The sequence below is a fragment of the Cyprinodon tularosa genome, unplaced genomic scaffold (genome assembly GCF_016077235.1).
Source record: "Cyprinodon tularosa strain WSP-4 unplaced genomic scaffold, ASM1607723v1 ctg81, whole genome shotgun sequence".
In the NCBI taxonomy this organism is placed as follows: domain Eukaryota; kingdom Metazoa; phylum Chordata; class Actinopteri; order Cyprinodontiformes; family Cyprinodontidae; genus Cyprinodon; species Cyprinodon tularosa.
Window position 1 is genome coordinate 111384 of NW_024039574.1, and position 14008 is coordinate 125391.

General features: G+C 40.4%; 1 protein-coding gene across 1 annotated transcript in view; it reads right to left on the minus strand.

Annotated features, from left to right (window-relative positions):
• Positions 1-14008, minus strand: part of pkd1a (polycystic kidney disease 1a) — a 103125-nt gene that overhangs the window by 56915 nt on the left and 32202 nt on the right. Inside the window, 7 exon segments of the mRNA XM_038271915.1 lie at positions 826-1006; positions 3013-3181; positions 5211-5471; positions 6625-6875; positions 7223-7350; positions 8117-8188; positions 9049-9117. Coding sequence (XP_038127843.1) covers positions 826-1006; positions 3013-3181; positions 5211-5471; positions 6625-6875; positions 7223-7350; positions 8117-8188; positions 9049-9117 — 1131 coding nt within the window.

Consider the following 14008-nt stretch of genomic DNA (forward strand, 5'->3'; position numbering starts at 1 on the left):
GATCTTGGTTTTTACTTATAAAACTTTGAATGTCAAACCTTGGCACAAATCTTAAAACTTTTACACCCCTGTGTACCTTGAAGCTCCATTGGATTGAAAACTAAAGTTGATTCTCAGCAATAGGCCCATATCTGTGGAATGCTCTTTTCTCTTTAGTTCTTAAGATTAGTGAACTCTGTTGGGGTTTTTTTTTTTAAGAAACTAAAAACATCTTTTCACAATATACTTATAATTAACAATCCAATTATGTTTATGTTTTCAGATTTTATATCTACATCACTTGGTGATCTTTGTCTATAAAAATGGGTTAAAAAGAAGTTTTACTTACTAGTAATTACTAACATATGGGTAGTTTGATGACAAAACCTTCCCTTATGATTAATATTTCCCACCCATTAAGAGGTTTAACAATGAGACAAATAGTCTAAATATACACCCATCTATCTGGAAGGTGTGTATTTTAAAGGAAAACTCTCCAAACCTTCTTCAGCGATTCTAAAATAATAACTTAACAGAGGAACCACATGTGTCTCTTTCCCCATGATGTAGACAGGCTGTACTACCTTTTGTTGAACTAAATATTAATGTCCCACACTGTGTGAGAGAGCTGACAGGAAATTAGATTGTTACTGAAAAGCTTTCTACACATTCTGGCTATGTTTCATTTCTTTTACATAAATTACATAATTGTTTTGTACTGTTCAGATCTTTAGGAATAAGATGGAAAACAGTCCAAGTATTACAAACTATAAAAAAAAAAAAAAATCACAGCAAGAAATTACTAAGGCCCAATTTCGTCCAGTCCTACGGACAAAGACAACTCACTGTGTGACCTTGCGTGCCCAAAGGTTGCGCAGTTCATCACTCCTAACCACAGCCAGATCCCCGTTGCGGCGCAAACACTGCTGTCGTGCATCCTTCCAGCTCAGCTCCTCTGGAAAGATGTGGAAACAGGTCGAGGACTTTCTGTCTAACACCCCTTCTCCCTGTGGACAGTCCGGTAAGGCTGGGGAGAAAACAGCAAACAGTTATGTGATTTCTCAGGCCATCTGAAGTCCCAATAGCAACCTTTGTGGAAAAAGACAACTGCTTCTCCACTCAAAAAGAGATTATTAAAAAAAAAACACCCTCTGCGTGGTAAATCTGATAATAAGTATGCAGCACATCTTGTGCTATTAAACTACTGTCATCTTGAATATTGGTTATGAAGCAATCATTCAAATTTCCAAACAAAATCCAAATGTCAATAGATTCAAGAACACAAATACAGGTTGTTAACAACCTGCTTTAACCTTAGTTTAACTGCCACCTTATGATGGTGGAGGGGTTTTAGTACCCAGATGATGGCTCTGGAAGAGTCTCTCATGGCAAATAGGCTCTATGTGAGGTCAGATAAAGAGTGGTTTAAGAAACCCGTCTGACCATTATATGGACATGTCATGTGATTTGGCCTGATACAGCAGAGCTGGGACTCCACCCTGAAGTCAGGCCTGGGGTTAGGGTTCGCCGAAAGGGGCCTGGTGGTTCGGTTCCTCCTCGCAGGACCCGGCCAGGTCAAGCCCAAAACAGTGACACGAGGCGATCGCTTTATGGGCCCACAACTGGAAAGGCACCATGAGAGACTGGTGCAAAGAGGATTGGGCAGCATTCATAGGCAGAAGCGTTGTTGACCTAATCCACGGGTGGTTAAACTAGCCCTAGGGACTTGGAATGACACCTTAATGGGATGGAGGAAGCCCGAGCTTGTGGAAAAGGTGGAGCAATACTGGATAGAAATAGATGAGCTCACCTCCACACGTAGCCTTGGCTCAGGAACCCAGCTCCTCTACAGGGGCTGGACTCTCTTCTACTACAGTTATTTGAAGGGAGAAACAGGGTGCTGGGGTGGGTTTACTTGCTTCACTCAAGGGATTCCATCATTCTGTTTGGGGGCTTCAATGTCTATGTGGGAAACGACAGTGACAACTCAAGGGACATGATCTGGAGGAAAGTTCTGAACCTGAGTTCCTAAGTGGTGTTTCATTATTGGACTCAGTCATGTATTGACCATAATGAGGACTATGTTCAAAGATAAGGATGTTTATCAGTGCACTTGGCACCAGGAAACCTTTAGCCTGAGATTGATGATTGCCTTTATCGTCATATTTTCACCGCAGGGTGACTGGGCACATCCTTAAATATAGGGTGAGGAGCTTGGCCTTCAAGGATGGGTTCTGAGCAGAGCTGCTCCCTCTCCACATTGGGAGGAGACAGCTAATGTAGCTTGGACCTCTGATCTAGATGTCCACTGGATGCCTTCCTAAGGAGTTATCCCAAGCAAATCCCATCAGGATAAGTCCCAGAGAACAGCCTAGGACATGCCGGAGGGACTATGTCCCTAAGCTGGCCCGAGAGTGCCACATGCTTCCAGCAGAGGAGCTAGATGTGGTGTCTGGGAACAGTGAAATCTGTGAGTTTCTGTTCAGACTACTGCCCCTGCTACCCATGTTGCAGGGCAGCATGTCCTAGAAATGAAAACCAAACAAAGCAAGTTGCTTTCCTGCAGGAAAGGAAAGAGAGAGAACAGACAAAGATAGAGACCCCATGAAAACTCTGCAGTCTACTCTGCCAGAACCTCTCTCTTCTGCTGCTTTTATTATTGGACTTCAAAGGAATAACAGGATTGGTCAGAGTTTTACACATGAGAGAGCATGACAGTTCAACAGAACATTCCTAGAAGGCCAAATACCTGTAACTTAAAATAAAATGATAACATATAAATTTTTCTAACAAATATCATGGCAAACAGGTAAAGGTTTTAGATTTAAATAAAGTAACACTGTGCGATTTTTTTCACGCAGCAGCTGCTCACATTGTACGACTAACCGCAAGGTTTAGTCAACAACTGCAATGCACTGATCTAAAACTATGGAAAGTGCTTTTGCTGATTTCTATATTACCTTTAGTATAAAGTATTTGGAGATTAAGCATGTTTGTGAAAGGCAAATGTTTAAAGTGGTATTTCTATTTTACCTGTGGCAACCTGGACGTCATTCTTTGAAATTGTCCAATTCACATCTAAGTTGATTCCACCCCAACTGACAAGAGTGACCTCCAGACTCTTGTTAGCCACAACGGATGAGGGACAGTGCAGCTCGAGTTTGGGAGGAAGAGCAACAGTCACGTCTGTGCGTGCCACAACCTAAATAACAAACAGAAATGCAGGTGCATATATGAAAAAGTATTAAGGAAAAAACACAGAAGTTCACATCCATTAGAGCCTTAAGTATCGAAATCAAGTAGTTTATTCAAATTGGTGATATAACACATGTCGCTTTAATGTACTTTTAATAAGATGATTACATGCAGAAGTTTTAAATTACTGAATAATTTGATTAAATTTAAAGAGGATGATAAAAATTTGATTATCTACATTTATTTGGTAAACGATTCTATTGCAAGTTGCACTTTGACCTCACACATTTTTTTTTAGCAATTTACAACCTTCTAGTGTAATATTGGTTAGATAGCTAATGACTAGCCTTAGCAGAAACGTAAATGTTGTCCTTTTAAACTGGTTGGTTTTATGTCATGGACCATTTACCAGTCAGTTTAGGAAAAACTTTCCATTACTGCTTCATCTATTCAGAATCAAGTCTGGATAGTTTGACATTATTGTCCTGCTGGAGCATCATGGGCTATGCTGTTGATTTCAGTTAAAGTTCTTGATTTTGTGGTAGCACTCTGTCTAATTATACCATTTTTTTGTGTGCAATATACTAGGACTATGGGCTGCAGAAAGCCCCGAAGTGGGATGTTGCCACCGCCGTGCTTGATAGTAGGTACAGTACAGTACAATAATCTTGGGTTTAAACCCCTTTGAACAGTTATATTGTAGTTATCTACAAGGGCGTAGGTTTGATCTCAACTTTGTTAGGGACACTATTGGTCATAAGTTGAATTGGTCTGATGTCAAAAATATGCATGCTCCTTTTTTTTATGCTTGACGTGAGCATCAGGGCGCATTTCGTTTAAAGAGAAAACAGCATTTTTTGCTGCATTTATACAAATTTTATAAGCACTACACACACTAGATGCTGTTTATCAATGTTTGAAGCATCAGTTGCTCTGAATAATGTGAAATTGGGACAACTTAACACTTTGAAAAGGGTTACATTTGAACTTATCAGTGACTAAGAAGAAAAGTAAATATGTGCCTTTTTAACCAAATATAATCTAAATATCAGGTGTTTTCTTTTGTAGAAATAGAATTGTGCAGAGGTAAACAGAGGTAAAACCCACTCTTTTTTTTTAATGTGATATGCTGATATTCTCTGTATTGTAAAACAAAGTAAAATAACATTCTAGGGACTGGAAATAGATTTATTGTATTTACATGGGCGCGGGAACCGTCTGCTGCAACAACGCTGTATTTTAAACTATAAACCTGTTGTTCACCTATGCAAACCTACGCCCATGGTTATCTGTGTTGGTGTAACTCTATGGTCCGTCCAACAAAGGGATGTAGCATTCAGTCAAATTTGAGAGCATCTATTCAAGGGGGAAACGACTTCTCTATTGGTTAAAAATTAGTCATTTATATTAAAATGACTTGCATTTTCTGACAAACTAACAAAATGGTGGCAATTGCTACCATCCTGAATGTAGAAGCCATTTTTCTTATGGTTCAGGCCATCATGAAACAGTTAAAACCTGAAGACAACAGGATGTTCCAACATGAGAACACATGCTAAAAATGAATCTGAAAGAATACCTTTGGAAAGCCTTATCCTTATTCTGTCATAAATATGTGAATTATACTCAAAAGGGCATTCCAGTGCCAGGAAGTCATATCAAATTAAATTACATGTGTCATATATCCAGACTGATTTTTTTTTTTTAGAAACACACATAAAGGAGTTTAGGGGCAACATAAAAACACCAAATTGTGGTTTGGATTTAAGTACTCATTTAAGCTTTTGTTATAATTTTTTGAATAAAGAGGAGAAACTCTAATTTCATTTAAAGTTTGGAATCTTCCGTAATCCATCCAGGTTTCTACTCTGACTAACAATTATTTAAAAAATGTATTTTCAACAACCATAATGAGTAGACCCCGATAAGTGATAAGTGCAGGTCCAAAAAGGAGACCATATGGTCTTCTTATCTGTAACTAGACCAAACCAGTACAAGCAATAAAGGAGACATTTTCCAAAACATTTCTCTCTAACCTCCTTGTGTCCAGCCACAGCCTTCAAACTGACTTTGTAACGTCCTGGAATTGCAAACTTGTGGGCTGCAGTGGTGACACCCATTCCTGTAGTGTTGACCTGAGGCGTTTGATCACCAAAGTCCCAGAAAAGGGTCACGGGCGTGACAGAGGACGTGGCGGAGAAAACGATGAGGTTGTGCACGCTTTGGAGCGGGAGAGGCCTCACTGAGACGGAGAACTCCACCGCAAACACATCACGGGCCAGAGTCCACCCACATTTCTGTCGAATGGACGAAAGAATGTGAGGAAGTGGAGGTTTTGGTGTTAATACAGACAAGAGTTTTAAAGGCAAGTTAAAATAGGACCATCAATAACAAGGTCAATAAAAGTGCTTAGCAGAAAAAAAAAGGGATAAGGAAAAACAGTAAACCAGGACAAGACAGAAAGAGCAATAATACATTTTGAAATATCATGTTTTTGGTACTGATGTAAGCCAACAGTTCCTGCAAGTTTAAGGTTTATAAGGAATTTGTTGCAGAACTGAGGAAAACAAAATGCAGCCCGAGGGCCTACATGGTTTAAGCAACTCCAAAATACGTAAATTTAACCCAAGGCTAATTACGGTACATTTATAAAAAGTGCAAAGATCTAAACCACTAAAAACAGCAGAAAACAGATTTTTGTCCTCTGATTTGACAGAAATCTCTCTATTTTGTCAGTTTTGTCTAATAAATGTTTAGAAATGTAATGATATATATAGATCTAAATATAAAATATGGACATTTTTATCTGGCATTTTTAGTAGAAAAAATTATATCTCTGGCCTTCTTTGCATTAAACATTTTGCCCCAATTCTAGTGTATCATAATTTGTGTAACGAAGAATTTTTATAGTTACTCACCAAAATCATTATACCATTATAAAAAACGGATGTCCAACATTATTTAAATCATTCCAAAATAATAAAGAAAAAATAAATCTTACTGCAAGAACAATTAAGCCCCAACCTATCATTAGGTACTTAACTCTGGACATTAAAGCAACCCAACCAAACGGCCTGGAGGAGCTTCCTCTAAGTTTTCTTGACTAAAACTAGCAATTTTATAATGACACAAAGCAGCCTGACAAAAAAACATGAAAAAATACAGAACAGATGAGGTACAAAGTTAAAAAATCAACAACTATTTTTCCTTATACGGTAATTGTTCAGAAATGTAGGAAAAATCTTATAAAATACTTTTTATACTACAAAATTAAAGATATGAGCCCATTATAACCTTTCAGTAATTTTAAAACAACAGAATCTTTAACCACTGTGTTCTGACAAATAAGAAAGATGATGACTCTATATATGACTTTATAGTGATTCAGCATCACTATAAAGTTAAAAGAGTATCAAATCATATGTAGGATCAGAAGTGTTTGAAGTGTACCTTCATCACTTGGCGATCGTTGCAGGCAGCCGAATAGTGAGATCCGCTGATGAAGTTGGGCTCGTTGTTTGTGCTACACAGACACTCATGCCTTTCTCCCAAGCCCCCATAGAGATGCGACAAACCAAAACACACGCTGTTACACTGTTCACGTGTGTAGTTCCCTGGTTTAGAGTAGGTGAAGATTACAAGCTCACTTCCACCTCCTCCTCGACTGCTGCTGTCCTCAAGACAAGCGGCGTAGCTAAGACCTGAACCAAAGACAGAGGACTTCAGGATTTCTCATTTTACCAGCAGAACATTTTAGACAGTCAAGAGTGTATTTCTTTAAAGCTTAAATGCACTGTCACAGGTATTTGTAGACAAGAGCTAACGCAGCTGGACAAAGAGTGGATGGGAATGGGCTGCTGCAAAATCAATACATGGTCAACTTTGTCTTATTTTCTGCGCCTTTTTTCTTTCTATTTAGCATCTTCAATTGATATCAACCATGCATTCTTACAAATACTGCCTGGAGACAAGAAAAGCTGTTGAACTATTTGTTTTGAGCCTCTAAAAATGCTGTGTAATACTTAAGATAAACATTTAGATGTCTTACCACAGGTTTCCAGGCTAAGGTTGCAGAGCTTGGCATCAGGGGGTCGGACTTGGACTCCCTTTTCCTGCAGCCACCTCACCAGTCGGAACAGCTTACAGTCACACTCAAAAGGATTATTGCTTAGATCACTATAAAAACAGATGGGCAGGGTTAGAGCGACCAATAGATAAAATACATATAAAATAAAAGAAATACATAAAAAGCTGTTTAAATTTCTGTTTCAGGTTGATTATCAAGCACAACAAAATACGAAAACAAAACAAAAAAAAAACTTTTCAAACCCAACAAACATACCAAGCTCTAAACCTCTCACCAAACACCGTTTGACCCATTGTTCTGAAAGTTAAAAGAGCATTATAAACCTGCAAAATTACAGAACTATGGTTGTCCACCTAAGCTAGAAGACCAGGGAAGGAGAGCATTAGTCATGCCGGCTACCGTTCATTCTTCCTGTCCGCTGAACTGCTGCTAGTTTTACTCACATGCCTGGAAGATGTCTAGTGCTACTACCACAGATGATCTCGCTCTCAAAATGGAATTGAGTGATTCGGATTAGCTAGCCCAATGAATAGAAGAGGTAGAGCGTACCCACCTGATGCCCCGTAAAGAATAAATTATGAACAGTTCAGTTTGTGCCTTCAAGTTGTTGCCCATAGGAAGACGTTACTTGGATATAACCTAATAAGGTTATGTTAAAATTATCCCAAAAAAAATAAATGGAATTTAAAGTGTAATAAAATTATATAAATATAAATATTTGGGTGAAATATCTTTGTGAGAGTGCACTATTTTAGGGAGATTATTTAAAAAGGAAATCTCTATTTTCTATATTTTCTTGTGGTAGTTAAAGAGGTAAAAAAAAAAAAGAGAGCCGGAATAAAAAAAACCACTTACATTTGTGTTAGGTTACATAAGTTGTCACATATCCTTTCTTCTATGGTGGTAATTTGATTGTCGCTCAGATCTCTGGAGGCAAGAACAGAGAAATCACTTTTGACATTAGAACAAAACGTTGCCTTCTCTCTCTTTTTAATTGCACTGCTTAATTACTGTCACATTGTCATTTTCACAAGATCAGTGATGTGTAGGTTTCTCAAGAATGAAAAAAATGAAAGTAGTCCTATGATCAATGACTCAAATACTTTGTCCTGCTTCATTTCAGTTTATAGTAATTAAAAGTTTTAGATTTTCTTTTGCTTGAAAGAGGAAATTATCATTGTCTTTAGACAGAAATGGCAGACGGCATTATCAAGAAAACACACAAAATTTTTAAAACTATGCTAAAGAGTTCTCTCTTCATCTATCAGTGTAAAACATCCTACATTCTGTCCTGTCTCTCCTTTCCTCTGCACTCACTTCTCTCCTCTCTCCTCCTAAAAGCTGAATAATGGGCTCGTTGTGTGGTGGTTTGGATGGAACTGATGGAAACCATCAGAGCTCAACCTCATCACGCACACACATGCACACACACACATACACACATACACACACAAACATGTGCTTAAATGTCCATTCAATGAGTGGAAAAAGAAAGGTAATGCATGAAAAAGATGGAAAGATGAAAAGAGGGAAGGAGTGGGAGCCTGGAGCAGTAGGCTGTAATTGAACTTAATCGCAGCGTGATTAGCATGTGTGAGCACTATGTGAGGCTGTTTTAAAGCTCTGTGGTCCCGCTAACAGACCTCTGGGATTTCAGCCTACTTAAATCCAGACTAAACCAAGATTTTTCTTCCTCTCCACTATTTTTATCTTCCTCATCCTCTTCTCATTTCAATCCTGCGACTGACAGCTTCATACCCCCCCCTCCAATTTAACTCAATACTCACAGAACTGACAGTGGCCCACAACAGAACACACCTCTGGGGAAAACATTGATCCGGTTTCCTTGTAGGTACCTGAGAAGGAGATACCATGTTTACATTGGAAGGTTCTCACAGGGATTGATAAAACCTTCAGTACTTGAGCCATCCCTCATTTTTAGCTTCTTATTTCTAAACCAGAATTTCTTTTTAAGGTCTTCAGCATCTTTTTGCCTTCTGAAACATATAATTTAGTCATGTTTTAGCCACACAATGCAAAAAGGAACCAAGAAGACAGGAAAGAAATGTCCATCTGAAATAAATTTTCAGGATGACTTAAAGAAAATGACCACAATATTTCCAATATACCTTGGAAGTCAAGTACAACTGAAATATAACAATATAAACAGTAAAGGTACAGGTAAAGGTAAACCACAACCTTTATTCATTTATACAACCAGAAACTCTATTATGAAAAATCTTAAAATGAAAATAAATCATAATGTTCAATATTCCGAGAGGGTATATAAAACCGGCATACAGCTACCGGTACCAAAATACTGTTATATTTCATCCCTACTGACCGCCAGAGGGCGGTGCTGAAAGCACTGAATGTTCCCTTCGGGCATGCGCAGTTCGAGTAATTATACCAACAGAGTCACACCTGTGACACCGAATGACCACTCAGAAGCTATATAGCCTGGTGTCATCCTTTGCTCTGCTCCTTTTTTATTCTTGCAAGCGGTTCGCTAGCTTCCCCGTTGTTTAAAGCCCCTGTCTCTTGCTAACTGGAGCTGCGGTTATTCTCCGCCCTCCCAGGGCTGCAACGGGTCGATTCTGAAGATTATGGAAGGTAAGAGAGTTTGTTTGCTGGTGATGGTAGCGTCCGCACCCCCTTTCCCGGCTTTTTCTTACAATTTTACCTACAGCTTCGTGCCGTTTTGTTTTGAACTGGTGACGGCAGCGATTTCGCCCCTACTCCCAGTGTGAACAACTTCATTGCCGAAGTTATATAGGGCTAATGTAGTTAGCTTCTTTAGTTTGTCGGTGTTATACCTGGTGACGGCAGCAGTTTTCGCCCCGTCTCCTAGTATATGCTCTACTTTTGCAGCCCTTTTTTCACCGGTCTGCGCTCTTATAATTACTGACGGCAGCGGATTTTCTCCCTCTCCCAACCAAGTGTAGTCAACTTCGCTTGCCGAAGTTGGAGACGGCTAAAGTTGTTAGCCCTTTTTGGTTTGTTTGCAGCCTTTTTCGTCGGTCTGCTCTGTTATAAATGGTGACGGCAGCGTTTTTCGCCCCCTCTCCCAATATCAACCTTTTTTACAGCCTTTTCGTTAGTCTGCTCTCTTAATTGGTGACGGCAGCGTTTTTTGCTCCTATTCCCAACTTAAGTTACCATACAGCTAACATTGTTAGCTTTTTCCCAGTATCGGCTGCCTTGTGCTCGCAGCGTCTTTTGTTTATCTGCTATAATTGGTGACGGCTGCGTTTGCGCCCCCTCTCCCGATTTTAGATAATTTTCTGTTCTTTAAGCCTTGTCGGCCTTCAACATGGATGGCTCTCACAGCTGCATGGATTGTGGGGCTGCCCTGCAGGCAGAGGATGGCCATGACCTGTGCCCTACCTGCCTTGGACGTGAGCACCTTTTGGAGGCGCTGTCTGAGAACCCCTGCATGAACTGCAGCTTTATGTCCCATGCAGTGAGGGTGGCTCGGTTGGCCCAGTCATGCCCCCAGGAGGGCTTGGACCTTCCGCCCTCTGGGCAGGTTGTTCCCCCCAAGCGTTCTAAGCGCCGTGGTGGGACCACGGCATCTGTGCCCATACTGACCGCCAGATCTGCCATTGCCCCCAATGGTATTCCCTAACCGGGATGGCGGGTGCACTGGGCCATGACGCACTGGCTCATCCATGGCCGCAGGTTCTCCTGTATGCTTTTCCACCCCTCTCGATGATTTGGCCAACTCTACGAAGGGTTCTCGAGCAGGGCCCCAGAGTGTTGCTGGTAGCTCCCTTCTTGCCAGCGCAGCCGTGGTTCCCGCTGCTTTGGAGTCTGTGTCACGGTACTCCATGGCGTCTTCCAGCAAGAAGGGATCTGCTGTCTCAGTTGGGAGGACAGATATGGCACCCCAAACCTCTTTTCTCAGTGGTGCTCTGCCCACAATGAGAATCCGGTTTCCTGCTCGGTGCCCACTATCTTGGAGTTCCTCCAGTCTCTCCTTGATAAGGGCCGCTCTCCTTCGACCCTTAAGGTGTATGTTGCAGCAATTTCATGTCTTCACCGATCTGTCGACAACCGTACAGTGGGGCGCCATGAACTGGTTTCACTCTTTCTGCATGGTGCTCGTAGGTTATGCCAGCGGCCGGCTCCACGAGCCCCAGATTGGGATCTGCCGTTTGTTCTCACAGCTCTGTGCCACCCTCCATTTGAGCCTTTGGCACAAGCAGAACTCAAGTGGCTTTCCTGCAAGACTGCTTTCCTGATGGCTATCATCTCAGCTAAGAGGGTCAGCGAGCTACATGCTCTCTCTGTCAGCCCTAGGTGTATCAGGTGGGATCCAGATGGCTCTGGTGTTAACCTGTGGCCTAATACTGCATTTGTGCCTAAGGTGTTGTCTCCTTTTCACCGTAACAAGCCATTGCGACTGGCTCGGTTTCAGCCTCAGCCTGGTGCAACTGAGAATGAGTCTGAGTTTTTGTGCCCAGTAAGAGCGTTGGAGGCGTACATTGCAGCCACCGCCAATCTGAGACGTGCTATGGGGGTCCAAGGTTAGGCTGTCCTCTTTCTAAACAGCGTCTGTCCCATTGGATTGTGTCATCTGCCAAGCCTACGCTGCAGGTCACTGCTCCCTGCCAGTCGGTGTGAGAGCACATTCCAGCAGGAGCGTCACCGCTTCCTGGGCGGCTTTGAGAGGGGTTCCGCTTGAAGCAATATGAGCTGCTGCTTCATGGGCTTCCCCAACCATCTTCACCAGGTTCTACAGTGTCAATGTGGCTGCCCCTCATCCCTGAGGTCAGGTCCTTTTACAAGGTTCTGCTGGGCCTCCTCAGTGAGGTATGTGCTCAGGATTCCTTGTGACATCGTTGGCATTAGTCATTCAGTGCTTTCAGCACCGCCCTCTGGCGGTCAGTAGGGATGAAATAGAACGAAAGTTACGTATGTAACTACGGTTCAATGAATCCCGGATGACCGCTAGAGCTTCTCTGTCACTCAGAATCCTTGCGTTTGCGAGAAGATTCTGTAGGAGCAGAGCAAAGGATGACACCAGGCTATATAGCTTCTGAGTGGTCATCCGGTGTCACAGGTGTGACTCTGTTGGTATAATTACTCGAACTGCGCATAACCCGAAGGGAACATTCAGTGCTTTCAGCACCGCCCTCTGGCGGTAATCCGGGATTCATAGAACTGTAGTTACATGCATAACTTTCGTTTCATTCTATCAAGATCTTAAACTAAACAATACAAAGAGGAAGATGACATTTTAAACATTTAAAGATTATGTGTCAAATCAAAGCCTGTAAGCTGGATCTGACCCACAATGTCATCCACCGTTCAAAAAAACAATATGATGCCATAAAATAAATCTGTACGTTTTATTACAGTGTACGACGTGTCTAAACTGCTAAATAAATGGTAATAATATTATCATACCTACTGAACTTTTGCACGCTTTTCCAAAGGACATTTCAACACCTATCCAGGAATCTTTGTGGGAGCTCACATAAAAAAAATCTATATTTGGAAGTTCCAACTACATCCCAATTAGTCCCAATTGCATATTGCTCTGGTGCAAACCAACAGAAATGACAAAGACTCCTGGATAGGTGTTAAAATGTCTTCAGAAAAATTGAGGGAAATTCTGTTTACCTCTGATTTAAACCTGTTTTGTGGTTGCTCTGATCAAAAGAATATTGCTGATTAATGTAAATAACATAAAGATTTGTAAAATAACTAGCTAGCATAGATTGGAAAATTATGGTCAACTTCATTTGTTTTGTACACCTTTATTTCCTATTATTTTTAGAATTTTAGGTAATAATCCATGAAAGAGAAGCACATAATTTTGATGTGGAGGGATTTAAATATGCTATATACATATGGTTTTAAACTTTTATTTTTAAAACCATATGTATGATTTAAAATCATTGCATACATATCAGTTTAACCCCTGATCAGCTGAAACTACTAAAGGCAAAAAAACCCCCAAACAAATCGCTTTATTTCTAATTTCAGAATAAATTGTCCCTAGGCTTATCAATAAGTGGGGCAACAGTGATGATAAAAACCCTTGGTATAACTTAATAGAAAAGGCAGGTGCAGTACCTAAACTAGTTTTAAAGTCTTGCTTCAGTATAAATTCAGTTATGCTTCAATCAAGATAAAATTAAAAAAATAGGATTTTTTTCTACTTCCATCATTAGTGAACAAAAATATATTCAATTTCTCAAATTAATTCGATTTGATTTTGTTCTAAACCTAAAAGAAAACAAAAGTACGGAGATTTAGTTAGATACCTTTGTTTTCAAAATAAGGTGGAACAAGTAAGGATGCCAAATGCCTTAAAAATAGCTTGCATGAACATTTATAATCACTTAAAAAAGATAAAATGTGGAGATTTAGTTTTATTTATGTTTAACATTGTCTCCAAATTTGAGAATAAAACATGTTGAATTCACTTTAGAATGTGTCACAGTTCTGGTTCTTTTACGTTTTCTTTAGAGTATTCAGTTTTACTTTGCTCCATGTTTTCTAGTTTTAGAGGTTTAATTCTTATTTTGTTGTGTTTTCTGGTTATTTTCAGATTTTTATTTGTCGCTCTCTGCTGCCCTCTTGGGTTCTCCTTTTTCCCTAGCTCCTTTCCTGTCTCTGCTCTGTTCACACCTGCTCCCAATCTGCTTGTTAGTCCTCTCTTTGTTTCAGTCTCCCATAAATACTCTCTCTGTGCAGTTCTTCAGTGCTGGTTCCTCGCCTAACTTCCTCAAACTC